At 50.0% G+C, this 13,839-nt stretch overlaps 1 protein-coding gene across 1 annotated transcript in view; it reads right to left on the reverse strand.

The window, feature by feature from the left end:
- PDIA5 (protein disulfide isomerase family A member 5) overlaps positions 1-13,839 on the reverse strand; it is a 94,590-nt gene that overhangs the window by 21,659 nt on the left and 59,092 nt on the right. Inside the window, exons 10-11 of the mRNA XM_077884244.1 lie at positions 13,676-13,747; positions 7,040-7,176 (exon numbers count right to left, since the gene is read on the reverse strand). Coding sequence (XP_077740370.1) covers positions 7,040-7,176; positions 13,676-13,747 — 209 coding nt within the window. The remainder of the gene's footprint in view (positions 1-7,039; positions 7,177-13,675; positions 13,748-13,839) is intronic.

Consider the following 13,839-nt stretch of genomic DNA (forward strand, 5'->3'; position numbering starts at 1 on the left):
CGGTTAAGTAATTTATGGTGCTATTATACAATGGAATATTATGTGACCACAAAAAGCATGCACAGAAAAGCATTTTTAGTAACATGAGAAAATACAAGCTAATCTTTAAAAAAATGTAAAGGAAAAACATGCATGAAGAAAAGGATTTAAAGAAATAAAATTGGGATGCCTGGGTGGCTCAGCGGTTGAGCATCTGCCTTCAGCTCAGGTCGTGATCCCAGATCGCGGGATCGAGTCCCACATCGGGCTCCCTGCATGGAGCCTGCTTCTCCCTCTCCCTGTGTCTCTGCCTCTCTCTCTGTGTCTCTAATGAATGAATAAATAAAATCTTAAAAACATTAAAAAATAAATAAATAAAATTAAATCCTTTCCTCCCATCTGGCATAATAGAATAAAGAATCCAGGGATCCCTGGGTGGCGCAGCGGTTTAGTGCCTGCCTTTGGCCCAGGGCGCGATCCTGGAGACCTGGGATCGAATCCCACGTCGGGCTCCAGGTGCATGGAGCCTGCTTCTCCCTCTGCCTGTGTCTCTGCCTCTCTCTCTCTCTCTCTCTGTGTGACTATCATAAATAAATAAAAAAATTAAAAAAAAAAAAAGAATCCAGATAAATTAGAGAATGAGATGAAAAAAACAAAAATATTAGAACAAAATGCAGGGCACTAGTGTTTTGGATTTCCCAAGCAAGCCATGAATCCCAGAGGTCAGGATGAAGAAATGCAGGCCTCAGAGGTATAGGTTTTAATGTTGGCTCTCCCCTTTTGGCTAAGTGACCTTTGGCCAGTTTCTCAATCTTTTAGTGCCTCTCTTTCCTAACCTGTAAACTGAGGATAAGCATGATCTCTACCTCATAGGATTTGTTGCGAATATTAAATTAGTACAGGGAGTGCTTAGAAGGAATGCCTGATCCATAGTAAGTGCTCCATAAATATTGTATTCACTATTTGACTACACAAAATGTAAAGCTTTTGTGCAATGAAAGGCACCATAAAGAAAGTTAACGTTGGCAAGAGACTACAAAGAGAGTATCTGGAACCCAGAAAACAGATAAAGATTACCGTTCGTAAGTAGAGAGCTCCAGCTCAAGAAGAAAAAGCCCCAGCGGAAAAATGGGCAAAGCATACAATAGGTAGTTTGCAGAAGAAATATAGAAGGCTGACTAGCACATGAAAGGATGCTCAATTTCTCTGGAGGCCAGGGAGCTGTGGACAAGTTGCTCTTTTGCCCACCTTGGCAGACACATAAGAGGTTGACGGTGTCCGTGGCTGGCGAGGATGCAGGCTCTGACGCACACGGCCAGGAGTGCTGAAACCCTTCTGGAGGGCAGTTGGCAGTTTCATGGAAGTGCAAGCATGCTTATCCTATGGCCCAGAGCTTCGGTTTCAGGAGGTAGTCATAAATATTTAGATATGTTCCCAAATACATATGTTTACAAATGTTCATTGCATTGTTTGAACAATCAAAGACTGGCAGCAAATGTCTAGCAATGGGGAATGATTTGAAAATCTACATCTCAATTATTAAATACTATTTAACGGTTAAAAGATGGAGGTAGATTTACACACCAACATCTACATGTACATAAGAACATCTTCAAGACCCAATGGTAAGTGAAAGAAAGCAAGCCACGGAAAAAGAGACAAGAAATGATCCTATTTGCATTAAAAAAACTCAAACCAACACACTATTGTTTACATAGAAGTACAGAAGAAGAAGGATGTGCCCACTGGAGCAACGGGGTCAGTCGGGTCAGGAGACAGGGTGGGGAGCCGGGGTTTCACTGCTTGCACTATAGTCTTAAATGTATCCCTTGAACCTTGAACTGCCAAGAACAAAAATGTCGTTAATATTATCCTCACAGGGGCACCTGGGTGGCTCAGGGCTTGAGCATCTGGCTTCGGCTCAGGTTGTGATCCCGCGGTCCTGGGATCGAGTCCCACATCGGGCTCACCATGGGGAGCCTACTTCTCCCTCTGCCTGTGCCTCTGCCTTTCTCTGTGTCTCTCGTAGATAAATAAAATATTTAAGGAAAAATATTATCCTCACATTATTTGTGCAATTAAAAAATACAAGTGATAGTACAAAGGAATTTTATGGCATGATGGTTACACAAATGTACATATATCAGAAAAATAAGTCAATTACCTATTTATAACTAAAAAAAAATTAGGGGCACCTGGGTAGCTCAGTGGCTTAAGTGGCTGCCTTCAGCTTGAGTCATGATCCCAGGATCCTGGGTTCCCCCTCTTAGGGCTCCCTGCTCAGCAGGGAGTCTGCTTCTCCCTCTCTTTTAGCCTCTCCCCCTGCTCATGCACATGTGCTCTCTTTCTCTCTCTGTCTCAAATAAAATAAAAAACAACAACAACAATTAAAAACAAGGGTGGAAAAAAGAAACTAGAAAGAATGACACCAAAAAAGTGAAAAGTAGTTGCTTCTGGATAATGAGATTATAGGTAGTTTTTTTTCCCCATAGTCATTTATACTTCCCTGCACTTTCTAGATTTTCTACAAAGACCGTATTACTTGAGAATAAGACAGAAAGTAAGAAGCAGCAAATCTGGAGTCTGACAGGGATCTGCCACGGAATCCAGAGAGGCAGCCCAGCTCCTGGAAGGCAGGCCAGGCCCAGAAGCCTCCAGCACACGCTTCTAAGAACACATCTGGGCCTGCTGCCAAGGAAAGGGGGTGGATGGGGAAGGGGTGCCCTCCCTGGAGCCCCTCTTTGTTCCTTCTACCATCCCCATGTGAGTGACGCTCACTCAGGCTGTGTTATTACAGCACCGTGTCCTCCCCTGGCCTACTGCGGGCCTGGAGGTACACGGAAAAGGAGGAGCAGTGGCTGTGGCTGCAGCAAAACACGCAGTGACAAAAAGACGAGTGACAATGTATGGTCTGACTTTCCTCCTTCAGATGCTGCAGAACGAGACAAGAGGCTCCACGGAGCAGCAACGGTCAGCGTCCCACTGCCACACCCCTTCTGGACACCATTTTTGTCCACTGGGGGGCCGAGGACAGGGCCTGGGGCTGCAGCCTCCCCCATCCACACCAGGCCCCCCAATCAGAGCCAGATGGACGACAAACGGGGAGCGCTGAGCGGTGGAGGGCTGCCCCCAGGCTCTACCCTTGCACTGTGCCCTGCACGCCCTCCTCTCAGAGCCCGCTGCTCCCATTGAGACCATCCCCTCCTAACCCCTACTCCCCAGAAGGCTTAGCCTGTGATGGAAAGCAAAGTCCACGGGGCAAGCCTGCCTGTAAACCTCAGCTGCCATCACTCCCTCGGTGTGACCGGGGCCACAACTGGAGCTCATGTGCGTGGAGGGGTCCCCGCCGTGCTGGGCCTGTGCTTGTTTGTTCAGTGATGATTCAGGCCTCGGAGGCAGAGGATGCAGAAGGGTCTGTGTGAGGTTTCTAGACCCATTCCAGCCAGAAGCGAAGGGGAAGGGAGGGAAGATGAGGAGGCTGAGGGTGGACGTTAAGTGGCAGGAAAGCTGGAAAAGAGGGTAAAGAAGCAGACCGTTGGAGGTCTGATGACTGGCAACAATGAGGGGCCTGTGTGCCTTTCCTGCCGAGAACCCGGGAGCGTAGCACCCCATGCACCCCGTCAAAGTTCTGGGCACGGAACCAAGTACTCTGCCTCTGGAACCTAGAGGTGCCAGGGAACCCCACCTGGGGCAGGCACCAGTCCGGTGGAAAGCTGAAGACCCTTTTACTCCCTGGCCTTTCAGAGCAGAACCTTGAGCAACAGACATGGAGCATATACTCTATGCACAGAAGAAACACTGTCAAGAGGGGCTGCGGCTCTTCCTGGGAGTATCAGGAATGTCAACTTTCTTCTGTGTATTTTCCCATATTATCCCTTTACAAAATGTACATGCATTCCTCTTTAATTGCCAGAAAGTCATAAAAATAAAGTCAGCTTTTCACTTTGAGCCCTATTTCAGTCTGTTGGCGTCTTTAAAAAATCTTAAATGCAATTGTTCGATATTTTAGCCAGCTATCCTTTTTCCAGCTCTAACCTTTGCAGATTTAGAAGTATGCCTTGTTTTTTTTTTATAGTTTTAACAAAACTGCTGAATAAAAAACAAGTACTACCCTCTCGACAGAAGCAAGCTGGGCTCATAGTCATTCAGCACCAAGGAGGTGCTGCAGTCTGGGTGGCCCCATCCCGTCCCTTTTCCCCATCACAGTCAGGAAAACAGACACTTGCTTTTGATAAAAGAAAGACATGCTAATTCATCAACCTAGTAATCTTGTCACAAGAGACAAACTAAGTATATGCAGCAATCCTTAGCAGAAACTATGGTCTTCTGTGTTGACAGATGCCGACTTGCTTTTTTCTAAGTCTCCAATATGGGCTGTTTCTAAACCACTCCCTGTTTGATCTGGGATGGAAACCTTAATACTACTGTGATTTCCAGAATTCACCTTTTCTGCACTTTGAAAACCTGGGATAGCCCGGCCAGTCCCTGGCCTCCGGATGTTTGTCCTTTTTCCCGGTCATTCAAATGCCACCAAAGCGGTTTCACAAGCACCGTGGGTCCTCTGGAGCCCTCCAGCAAGCGGTGCACAGCTAGGCAGCCAGGAGCTCTCTGCTCCCAGCCATCCCCTCCTCGGTTCTGAATTCTCTCAAAAACCACACACGTTCCATCCCCTTCCAGGTGACAGGCCATGCATGCTCCCAGATACGGAGGGCTTGCGTAGAGAGATTATTCAATGGGAGCCTAACAGGAAGCTCTACCTCATGCTTTTGCCCGCCAACCTGGCAGAAACAAAGCCACACATGCACACACATGCATAGCTGGGGGGGGGGGGGGGGTGGCTGGTGGGCACCTCACCAGAGAATACAGACTCCCTCACAGGCAGACACCCTCAGAGGTCTCCGTGTGCTAAATCTGCAGCCAGAGCCCCTCCCCCACAGGGTTCTACATGGAGCAGGGTGGCTTTCAAAATATTTATTAATAATGACTAATGGGGGAAGACAAAAGCTGCCATCTGGTTTCCAGTTCTTTCTCTCACTTAGCTCTAAACACCTTCATCATTGGCTTGTTTTCTCATCCATTAAGCCCCTACTCCGTGCCCACAGACGACCTTGGGTGGGGGAAGGGGGGAAGTGATGAACAAGATCTTCTGGTCAGGGAGGGAAGAGCATGTGGTAGGGGTAGGAGGGGAAGAGAAAAGGAGGGACACTAGCCCCGGACCCCGCAAGCATCGGCTACTACAGTGGATTGCTCACAACCTATGACGACAAGAAAGAACACAATCAAAACATCCCCATCTGTCTGGTGTACACTGTCTCTGGATAACATACAGGATTCATCAAAGGGGACACATGCTCTTCACGCTGCGAGGCCCAAACCACAAACCACTGCTCAAACCGCTCTGTACTGTGTCGGGCTGCAAGGACGGAGAGATGGGGGTGAAGCTCCCCAGGGAGACTGAAAACAGCCTCCACTCTCTGCCTGTACTCCTGCGACGGGGGTGTAGACCCAGGATCTTCCCAGGGTGATCCCAACTCTACCTGCTGTGTAACTTCCTGCCACATTTGCTTCCATCAGCAGCTCCCGGATGGGCTGGGAGGGCACATTTCAGCCAGGCAGACACTGCAGATTCTCAGGTCCCACCAACCCTAGGGACATGAGGCCCTGGCAGGGATGGGGGTGAAGTGCTCCCTGGACCCCATCACGGCCCTTCATTGGGAGATTCTCTGAAACTTAGTTTTTTTGCGTGTTTTGTCAGTTTTCTGGAAATTCAGAAGAAGGGTCGTAGGAATACTTTTCCTTTGGATTCTCTTAAGAACCTGGCACTCATGAGAAAGGAGTTGCTGGGGAAATCTGTGGTAGTGATCGGCTTATGAGGATCTCCCGACTAACCAGACCCATGGGATAATAAAAAGCAGGGGGTCGGGGGATGAGGGCAGACCAGGGGTGAGCAGTATAGCATTTAGGGAGCAGCGAACAATTTGTGCCATTTCTGTGTGACAGTCCCCTTATCTGTAAAATGGGACTAATCATCCTTGCCTTTCAGCACTGTGGGTAAGATGAAAGGAGGTGACCCTGTGGGGAGCCACTTTCTCACCAGAGGGTGATACCCAACTGTTGGCATAAATTAATACTGCATTGTCCTCACTGAATGTGCCTCCTTGGACTGGATGGTTATGGCGCTGATCCACCAAGTAGTTACTTCTTGCTTGTTTTTCTTCTTCACAATCTCTTCCCTGCCCTCACTGGGCCAGAGAGCTGGCACGAGGCTCTGAGAAGAGCACGCTCTCCCCAACACACGCACCTGTTCCAGGGTGCTGAGGACCCATCTTGTCCACCAATGGGGGTGGGCCCACTTTTCCTAGGACTTCTATGTCCTTGGGGCTGTCACCCCCTTGCTCACCTCCCTAGGAACAACCTTCTCTCTCTTGGAAACAAATTGTAATCAATTTTCCATTCTCCATGGGAATGGGGAGGATAGTGACCTAGAAAATTCTTGAGCTACAGGCTCTTCAGCCCTTATTGCAAACACCTTTTACAGCATTCACACATGTCCCTTCCTTGATCCACTGTGGCCGCTTCAGGCTATGAAACTTCCCGGTGAAGCAGAAGGAAGGCATTCTAGATGCTGGGAGATCTCTGGCCCTGGCCTCACCGTGCCCTCTCAGCTGCTGGGCAAGATATAGGGCTCAATTTCCCCACCTAGATTAGGGGTGATTACTGTCCTACGTGGTTATCTAAGGGCCCTTCCAGTCCTAATTCCTCCAATTCTGGGAAATTCATTTGCATTTCCTGACTCGTGTGGACTTAGAGGAAGCCGCTCAGGCCCACCAGGTTGAGCTGAGGAACACTGCAACTTGATCAGGACTTTGGTGCTGCTCCGACGGTGACGCAGGGTGGGCTGGGTGTGCCGTGAGGGCCGCGACCTCGCCCGGCCCCAGGGCGTCCTGGCACAGAGGAGGCATCCACCAGGCAAGTGCTCCCTGGACTCGCGTCCCAGAGCAGGGCCCGTCCTACGCTCAGGGAGGAGAGGATGTGGCGGGAGGAGCAAGGTTCCACTCACATGGGGCGTGGAACATGACGAGAACAGAGGAGTGTTCCTTCACAAACTGGTCAAAGTCTTCGTCGGTCAGGTGATAAACGGAGCCGCCCTCATCTGCCCAGGGAGTCTCGGGGACCTGGGGCTGTGGCGGCTGCGGACTGGAAGACCAAAAACAGGCAGAGCTCAGAGCAAGCCCGGGGCCTGAGCAGCCCTATGACATCCAGCCCCCTGGCAGTAGCCCCCACTGGCTCGCGTGGCTGCCGCAGGGGCTCACCAGAAACCCCTCAGTGGAGGAGCAGAGGCTGGGTGATCTGGCCCTGCCTGCCTCGTCGTCCCCACGGAGCCCCAGAGGGGCTTAGCTGAGTGTCTTACAAATAGTGGCTCTTAGCTCGAGCTCCCTAAGCAGCTCACGAAAACCCTCTTCCTCCCAGGAATCTGGGGGTTTGATGGCATCTCAAGCTCTTTCAAACTTTCAGCAACCTGGCAAGAACACATAGCAACAACAAAGAGCGACCTTTGGCAAAGCTGGCCGTTGTGTTTAGTAGCTCCCCACAGGCAAGGGCAGAGAGTCGGGAGAGGAAAGAACCGGGTGGGGGCGGCAGGGGTACGCACAGCAAGAGGGAAGGAGAAAGGAGAGGCCGAGGGTCTGAGAAAGAGCAAATCTGGGTGAGGGAAGGGGCCGGGGCTGGGAAGGGGAGGCTGTCACATGGGTGGTGCAACGTGTTCACTGGCCAGCGTGGGAGGACAGTCATGATGAGGAAGACTGGGGTCAGGGGGTACAAGATCGGGGATGCCGTCACCTCAACAGCGTCTACACTACGTCACTTATCCTTTCTAGAAACCAGGAACAAAGTTATCTGGCTCTCCCAGAGGCAGCATGCTGCAGGGTCGGGCTTGGAGGCGGTCCAAATACCCCCTCCCCATCTGCGAGCTGAAAACCTCAGGAAGCTGTCTTAGCTCCTGGGAGTCAGCTTCCACCTGGGACGACCGCATGCTGGTAAATGCGTCACCAGCTGTTCCAGGGAGAGGCGCGCAGGGGCCCTCTGTTGCTCCAGAGTGGAGGACAGGACTGCTGGTGACACAAGCTCCAGCTGCTTTGCTGCCACAAGCATCTTTGCCAGAGCACCTTAATTGCCACTTTGAAAAAACCCTTTAGGATGACAAATGGGAAAGACAACCATTGTTTCCTGCCTTGGAGAACCTACAGTAGAAACAAAGTGTACAGTTCCAGCAGCCAGGGCTAGAAATCAGGAGAGAGAGTATGGCCTACACATTGGGATCTGCTGTCCCCCTGCCGAGTGGCTAGCAGAAAGGGGAACCTGCCCCCACCCCATGGAGAGCCCAGGTTCAATGTCAGCCACCCTGGGCCCAAGCAGAGGGAAGCAGCAGGAAGAGGGCAAACCATTTCCAGCCAGTGTACATCCCACATCAGATGGGGCTGGTGGCAAAATGGTGCTTTGGAATGAGTCACGAGCCAGACGATAGTCCCAGACCAACACCAGGAGACCTAGGCTCCCATACTTGGCCTCCAAATACCACCAATTACACTTCAGGGAATTTTCCTTTCCGATACAAATGCACACATGCAAAACTGTATGTTTGAAGTATTCGTTGCAGATGATCTGTCATGGCAAGGCCTAGAAGCAACCTAGTGCTCGTTGGTCGGAAATGGTTACATAAGCCGCAGGCCGTCCACACGATGGAGGCCGGGCAAGGTAAGGAATAACAAGAGAGCGCTCCAGGTGCTGACGTGGACAGACCACTGGGACTTACGGAACAGGCCACAATGTACTAATTTTTGCATAAAGTAGGGAGAGCTAAAAAATAGTCATCCCTATTTGCTTATATCTGCATATAGAAACTAATCAAAGGAGTTGCCTCTAGGGGATAGGAGGTAGAACAGGATGAAGGACACAGGTGGAAGCGAGACTTTCTAATGCATCATTTTTAAGTATCTTTTACAGAGTTATTTAATATGTGAATGGAATCTGTTCAAAAATTAAAATAACTAGGGGCGGCCCGGGTGGCTCTGCGGTTTAGCGCCGCCTTCAGCCCAAGGCCTGATCCTGGGGTCCTGGGATCGAGTCCTGCATCGGGCTCCCTGCATGGAGCCTGCTTCTCCCTCTGCCTGTGTCTCTGCCTCTCTCTCTCTCTGTGTCCCTCATGAATAAATAAATAAAATCGTTTTAAAAAATTAAAATAACTGTTAAACATCCTGTGAGAGCACAGAATGGGAGAGCGGTGGCTTAGATGCAGTACAGGAATATGAAAGTGCCTGAGAAACTTCTAGATAAAGACAGAGAACACAACTCTAAAACCACTAAAATAATAGGACAAGACTTAAAAAAAAAAAAAGTAAGAACCCACAGAGGCAAAAAGAACAGGAAAGAAGATGACAGTGAAGAGAGAAAAAGAGGTCAGTGCAATCTGAGAAGCCAGGAAACTGATCTAGCAAAACAGGGCAGAGACCTGAGGTGCAGGGACCCGATGAACACATAGCAAAGGCGAAGGCTCGGAAGGACCCCAGGGTACCACTCCTCGGAGCAGGGCTGGAGACAGGGCATATACCGAAAGCCTGAGCAGCTAGGCCCTCAGATCCTGGCCCTCGTGCTATCAGCCCGGTGAACAGGCCTCTCCCACCCCGTAGACATGGTTTATTTTCTGGAAGGGACTGCAAAGCTGGGCATAGTGGTAAGAGGGCCACTGCAAAGGGAAGGACGGAGTAGGAATCTGAAGCCACTCTTGCTGACTTCTGCCTTTTACCATCTGTCTCCTTGAAGACAGGGGCCCCCCGACCGCTGGACCTCCTGCATCTAATGGGCAGCACACACCCGGTAAGTGCTTTCTGAATAAATGATGGAATGAGAGGAGAATGCCTAAAGGAAGTAGAGGTGGAGAAGGGAAGAGAGGGGGGACACAACAGCTATCTTCAAATATTTCAGACTGCATCAGGAAGAGAAATAAACATTTATTTTCTACGGCTCTGAGGAAGAAAAGCAATGCTGACCAGTGGAAGTTCCAGAGAAACTTCAGTCACTGGAAGTTAAGAACCTTCTATCTACAACAGATAAGAGGGAGAGAGAGTCATGCTGGGACTCAGAAGAGCTGAATTTGAGCCCTATTTCCTCCACTTAACCAGCTCTAGTGCTAGACAACCAACTAGACTTCAAACATCTACAGGACTGTATTTGGAGGCCCTTCTTCACCTCTCAGGTACATCGAGACAGGTGATGCTCTGGAGTAAGATATTTGATAAATTTATAAAGTACTACCTGAATGTTCCTAGATATCATTTAAAACTGAAATCAGGGACGCCTGGGTGGCTCAGTGGTTGAGCGTCTGCCTTTGGCTCAGGGCGTGATCCTGGAGTCCCGGGATTGAGTCCCGCATCAGGATCCCTGCGAGGAGCCTGCTTCTCCCTCTGTCTATGTCTCTGCCTCTCTTCCTGTGTCTCTCAGGAATAAATAACTAAAATCTTAAAAAATAAAAATAAAAATAAAAATAATAAAAATAAAACTGAAGTCAAAGAATCGTTCAAGCAGGAGTAGGTGACCCCAACATGAGTCAAGGCCCTGCTCTCTGAGGTGTTTCAGCAGGACTGAGAGAATCACCATCTGTCTTAGAGGTAATGCAAACGTGACAAGGCTCACGGCTAGGGACAGATTTAGTGATGTTTCTATTCCCTTCCAATCCTGTGACTCTGATTTCCTGGGAAGTTCCCACAAATCAGACCCTTATCTGACGTACGTGCCCGTGCCACAGAGAAGAAGATGTAATAAGCATTACAAGTCAAGAAAACTTTGTGATCGCTTTCAGTTCACTTCTGGTTGGAATAAAAATATATAAGCAGAAACGGGTGGCTAGGTCAAAATGGACTACTGTGTATATCTCCTCTAGGTGCCAAGCCCAGCTCAGCAGCATGAAACAGCAGCATGGAGCCTGCACATCTGCCATGATCAACGCACCCACCCCAAAGTCCTTGCAACTGGGACCCCGACGTCTCTACCTGGCCTCATTCAGTGCCCAGTGGCCAGCCACTCATGGCAGGGGGTGGAGGTGGGGTGAGATCTGGGTTCTTCTCTCCTGGGCTTCTGAAAGTCATCCAGAATCCTTATAGCAAGGCTGGATCCACTCTCATTCTTCTACGCTCGGCCATACCTAAGCCCTGAGCAGCCAATGGGAAGGTCTGGGGAAGAGGTGCCGGGAAGCAGGAAATATGGGTACACTGCTAACCACCAGGATGTGGGACAAAGTCAGTGAAGATTTAAAACACCTGATATAGGGGAAAGCCACACACAGAGCTGAGTACACGTCGGGGCGGGGGGGGGGGGGGGTGCGGGACTGGAAAGAAATTCACCAAAATATTACGACACATCATCTTTGGGTGGGGAGGGAGAAGAGCTTTTCCTTTTGTTTAAATATATTTTTAAGTTTTTGTATAATAGCATATCTCCCTTGAAGAGCCTTGGAATCAGAAAATATATATATATTTTTTAAATGAAGCCAGCTGGCAGCACAGTGACATTACTAGCTCTTGCTGGGGCGTGAGATGAGGGGGTTCACTGGGAGTCCTTCAAGAGGTGCTCACTACTCTTGCTGTCCTGGGGCGGGGGGCAGGGGGCCACAGTTTTGCCCTCAGAGGAGCCAGTGATCACTGGGGGTCAGACAGCTGGGCAGAGCTGCCCAGGGAGACCCAGAGGCTGCGCCACACCCCCCTCCCTGGAGTCACCCCACCAACCTTCTCAGCCTGGAGACCAGGGATGAACCAGGAACTGCCAACAAGGTTTCCTCCTCACGTGGGGTGAGGAGAGGGATAAAAGAGAAAGTACAAGTGGGGAGGCACCAGACTGGGGCTGCCTCCAGCTCTCCGCCCAGAGTAGCCTGGTGGAGGAGCTGGGGTGGGGATGGGGGGGGGCAGTGCCAGGCTCCAGTGGGGAGATAATCACCTGTCTCAGAAACTCCACTGATGTGCTCCCCTGTGTAGGGTTAGCAAGCAATTCTCAACACTTAAAACAAAAAACAAAAAACAGAAACAAACAAACAAAAAAAACCCCTAAACCTTATGCTTCCAAAAAGATACGAGTGCATTTTGAAACCAGAAAAGGTTAGAGAAGGGGGAGGGAGGCAGACAGATTTTATGCTCTGGTGACAAATGAGATTGCTATTTGTTGAAACCTTCTCCCAAAGCAGAGTAAGAGGTCTGGCTGGAGGAGAGGACATGCTTATTATCAAATGTAAAAGGAAGACAGGGGAGTGAAGGCTCAGGTTAAAACAATGAACACAGGAGAATGGCACCCTCACCCCCCTTCCTGGGCAGGAGCTGGAAATGAGGGAATAGATGGGGACAGAGATAAGAAAATGCTTCCAAGAAACAAAAGGCGCTGTGCAAACGGGATGCTACTGTTGTATCTTATCTCCTGGGGACCCACGGAACAGAAGACTGAGAGCTTCAACCCTTAGAATCTGACAGTTTGTTCCTTTGTTCGTTTGTGTGGGGGAGGGGTACAAAAATTCATCCTCCTTCCCGTTCTGAAAACACACATTTTCATCCTCCTTATCTTCGGATGACTAATTCCTTAACCTTGTCCCCCTCGGGTAATGACGTCAATGAAGATCCACCATGCTGGCAACTGGGGAAGGGGAAGGGGGCTCCAACCGGAACTCAGGGGAGCTGCTGTCCAGGGCAGGAGCAAGCCTGGCCCTGCTACTTGTCCACTGCAGGAGCCTGGACAAGCCCCTTCTCCCTGTGCTCTGCTACCTTATTCATTAAATAAGGCTAATAATGATGTCTTCCTTACAGGGCCGTGCTGAGGATTACGTGAGATCCACATAATAAAGGCTTTAGAACAGGGTCAGCCACGACGTGGAGCTCAAAAAAATGCTAGCTGGTATTATTCCAAGAAATACACACACATAGCCACACACGGGCAGTGACTGGTAAGTGCCACACTGATGACACGCAGAACTCAAAGCAAGCAGGGTAAGAGCTCAGCTGGGATGGCCCCAGGAGGCTGCCAGGAGAGGTGGCCCCTCCCCAGCTCCCAAGGTGGGAGACGAGATGGGGAGCCAGACTCCCCATCCAACACACCAGTCAGGGTCATGCCAGAGTCACATACCTAGCACGGTAGGGGTCCAGGTAAGGGGTGCTCTGGGTCATGAGAATCTAACCACATTAGAACCAAGCATCACGGGTTGCCATGAAGCAGCGTCTGTGGGGAGTGCACGTGAATGGCAAAGCACTCTGCAAATCTGAGGTATCAGAATATTTCTTAGGAGCTTCATAGCACCTAATATAGTGTTGTGTTTGAAATAAGTGTTCAATTGACAATCCGATTTTCAGAAACACCTGCCGTGAGCCTCTCTCCAAACTGACATCCCAGATGAGAAATGTCCCTATCCATCGGATAGTAAAGGGGATAAAATGATTTGAAATGCAGTCAACTATGGTCAGAGTCACACCAAATCCTCCCGATTCCTATATCCTAAACCCACGAAGACCCAACCTCACCTGGAAGCAACCCAGAAAGCACGATGAGATCTTTCCCTTCCCGGTTCTCTTCCCCAGCCTCAGCCCCGGGACCAGGAGCCGCCCTGGGGTCTAGCTGAGCACCCCCCTCCCCTCCAGGCACACAGCCCTGAGGCGACCGTCCCACTTACTTCTTCAGCCATTCCACAATGTCCTCGGCCGTGGATCCATAGTTGTCATACTGGAACAGAAACCGTCCTTTCCTGTGAAACGTGGACAGACAAACGTGGGCTCAGCCAGGCATGCAAACGCCGTCACGGAGGGGAGTGAGAGCATCGGAAGGGAAGCAGGGGAC

The sequence above is a fragment of the Canis aureus genome, chromosome 35 (genome assembly GCF_053574225.1).
Source record: "Canis aureus isolate CA01 chromosome 35, VMU_Caureus_v.1.0, whole genome shotgun sequence".
In the NCBI taxonomy this organism is placed as follows: Eukaryota; Metazoa; Chordata; class Mammalia; order Carnivora; family Canidae; genus Canis; species Canis aureus.